This window comes from Stegastes partitus, unplaced genomic scaffold (genome assembly GCF_000690725.1).
Source record: "Stegastes partitus isolate 25-593 unplaced genomic scaffold, Stegastes_partitus-1.0.2 Scaffold525, whole genome shotgun sequence".
Lineage (NCBI taxonomy): Eukaryota > Metazoa > Chordata > Actinopteri > Pomacentridae > Stegastes > Stegastes partitus.
In genome coordinates this window covers 391,268-393,649 of record NW_007578256.1, presented here as the reverse complement: position 1 = coordinate 393,649, position 2,382 = coordinate 391,268, and the positions used below count along the sequence as shown (strand labels likewise).

At 46.8% G+C, this 2,382-nt stretch overlaps 1 protein-coding gene across 1 annotated transcript in view; it reads left to right on the top strand.

The window, feature by feature from the left end:
- The first annotated feature begins 1,134 nt into the window (after nt 1-1,134).
- Nucleotides 1,135-2,382, top strand: part of sdhaf3 (succinate dehydrogenase complex assembly factor 3) — a 15,217-nt gene continuing 13,969 nt past the window's right edge. The window contains exon 1 of the mRNA XM_008287867.1: nt 1,135-1,453. Coding sequence (XP_008286089.1) covers nt 1,277-1,453 — 177 coding nt within the window. The 5' untranslated portion in view covers nt 1,135-1,276. The remainder of the gene's footprint in view (nt 1,454-2,382) is intronic.

Sequence of the window (2,382 nt, the reverse complement as noted above, 5' to 3'; positions counted from 1 at the left end):
TAAAGGAAACAGGATTTATTAGGGAAGGTGGTGGAGTGATGGGCACCAGGAGGCAGAAACAAAGTCCGGTGAAGGGGTGCCGGTCGTGGGGAATAACCCGGTGGTGGGATCTGGTGCAGGGATGTCAGTCGTGGAGAGGGAGGAGTGGAGTCTTCCGTGTCGTGATCCGAGGAAGGGGGGTCCCGAGGGTGGTGCACGAAGAGCCGGTGCCTGAGAGCGCCTTGGTCCGTGAGGGTTTTCCCGGTGCAGAGAGGGAGCCGTGACGAGGGAAGCCGGGGTGGTGCGCAGGGGTCCGGTGCTCGTGGGGGGGTGCTCTCGTGAAGGGTCTCCCGGTGAAGGTGTCCGTGGTCGGGAATTCCCGTGGGTGACAAACGCTGGAGTGTTTGGAGGTGTGCCGGAGCCGAGGAGGAGAACTGGAAACAGGCAGAGAAACATACCATAAACTCGAAGCGAGAGAACATCAAGAATGCTCCGCACGGTGTAGCAGCTCGTGGCTTGTCTGTACCCCGAGGTAGGCATCACAATCCTCTGGCGTCGGTCTTCTGTGAGACGCCAGTATACAAGCAGGGCACCGCTGATGAGCCACAGCTGCCAGCGTGGGCGTGTCTCCTGATCGGCTCCGCCCAGCCTGCAGAGACACACCCACCAAAACACAGACAGACAAAATACCGAAAACCCAGTGAACACAGTCTATGACCCTCACAGATTCCTTATTAAAAAATTAGTAAGTTATTAAAGAAATGTATGCACAACATAATCTATAATAAACCTTGACTTATTTGTCATGGCCTTTTCTGCTCCACTCAAGAATCTAATGTTGAGTCAAAACAGCAGATTTTTATTACTCTTATTATTACTGATTCATTATTAGAAATTATAAAATAAATGCATACCTGAGATTGAAAAAGATATATGTTTTACCTTTATTATTCTTGTTGGCCTTAAAGCTAAACTTGTGCAGCAATTTACTGTCTAAGCTGAGTTTCCCCAGAGGATCAACAAAGTATTTCTGATTCTAATTCTGATGCGGCCTCAGTCTTGTTGCAGTACAGCACCAGTCCAACAGAGGGCGGCACTGCGCATGTCAGCTACTTTTAAAACCAGAAGAAGAAGGCATTTCCGGAATAAACAAGGGCATGTGTTGAGTAACTCTCCTTGTGAATGTGAGGCTGTTTTTGTGAGCGTTAGGTATGTCACTGCTGTGGGGGGCTACATGACAGCTGCTGGACGTCGTTAGTGTTCACGGTTAGAAAGTCTTCTCCGCCTTCCTGAGCTCATGGCGGCCGCTGCTCATGTGTCCGCTGTCCGCTCTCTGTACAAAAGAATCCTGGTGCTGCACCGGTTCCTGCCCATAGACCTGCGAGCCCTCGGCGACCAGTATGTGAAAGACGAGTTCAGGAGACATAAAGCTGCAGCTCCCGAGGAGGTGAAGAACTTCATGACAGAGTGGGAGGTAAAGCAGTTCACCTTCTAACCAGACCCGTTTCAAAAAGCTCTCAATTTAAAGCACAGTCCATGTCAGTGAAGAGTACTCACTCAGGTTATTTTACATAAGTTTACATAGAAAACTTCCTCCAACAGAATGTAGAGCTCCTTTAGTCGTTGTTGGTTAGCTGGTCACTCTCTAAACCTCATCTCACATGTAGAGAATAGAAGCTGAGGTAAATCATTAGAGAGATTTCAGAGCTGCACCTCAGGTTTCAGTCCAATAACATGCTGAGGTTAATTGGTGATTCTAAATTGTCAATAGATGTGAATGTGAGTGTGCTTGGTTGTCTGTCTCTAAGTGTAGCCTTGTGATAGACTGGTTACCTGTCCAGGGTGTCCCCTGCCTTCACCCTGAGTCAGCTGGGATAGACTCCAGCCCCCCATGACCCTAGTGAGGATTAAGAGGTGTATAGATGATGGATGGATGGATAATGGACCTAAGGCTTAGTTTCACTGCTGATTAATCTGTAGATTTTTTTTTTTATCAATTAACCAATCAGTTGTTTGGTCCGTAAAGTTAGGATGACCAGGACACTCGGCCCGGCAATGAGATGCACTCAAATGATACGTGAAGTTTACTCAAAGGTGCCTTATAATTTCAATACATTTAAAGTATGCCTCCTCTGTATGGATAGAAAATTGTTATAGTCACTTTATAAAAAACAACATGGACGGCCAGGACAGGAAGTGAAACAGGACGTCCTGGAAAAACAGGACGTTTGGTCACCTGACATGAAGGGTCAGAAATCTGTGAAAAATCTCAGTCATGCTTTCCCAAAGTCCAACATGACAGATGTCTAATGTTGTCGACAACTCCAAGATAGTAAGTTTACTGTCATAAATGAGGAAATAAACCAGAACATATTCACATTTAAGAAACTGCAATCAGAGATT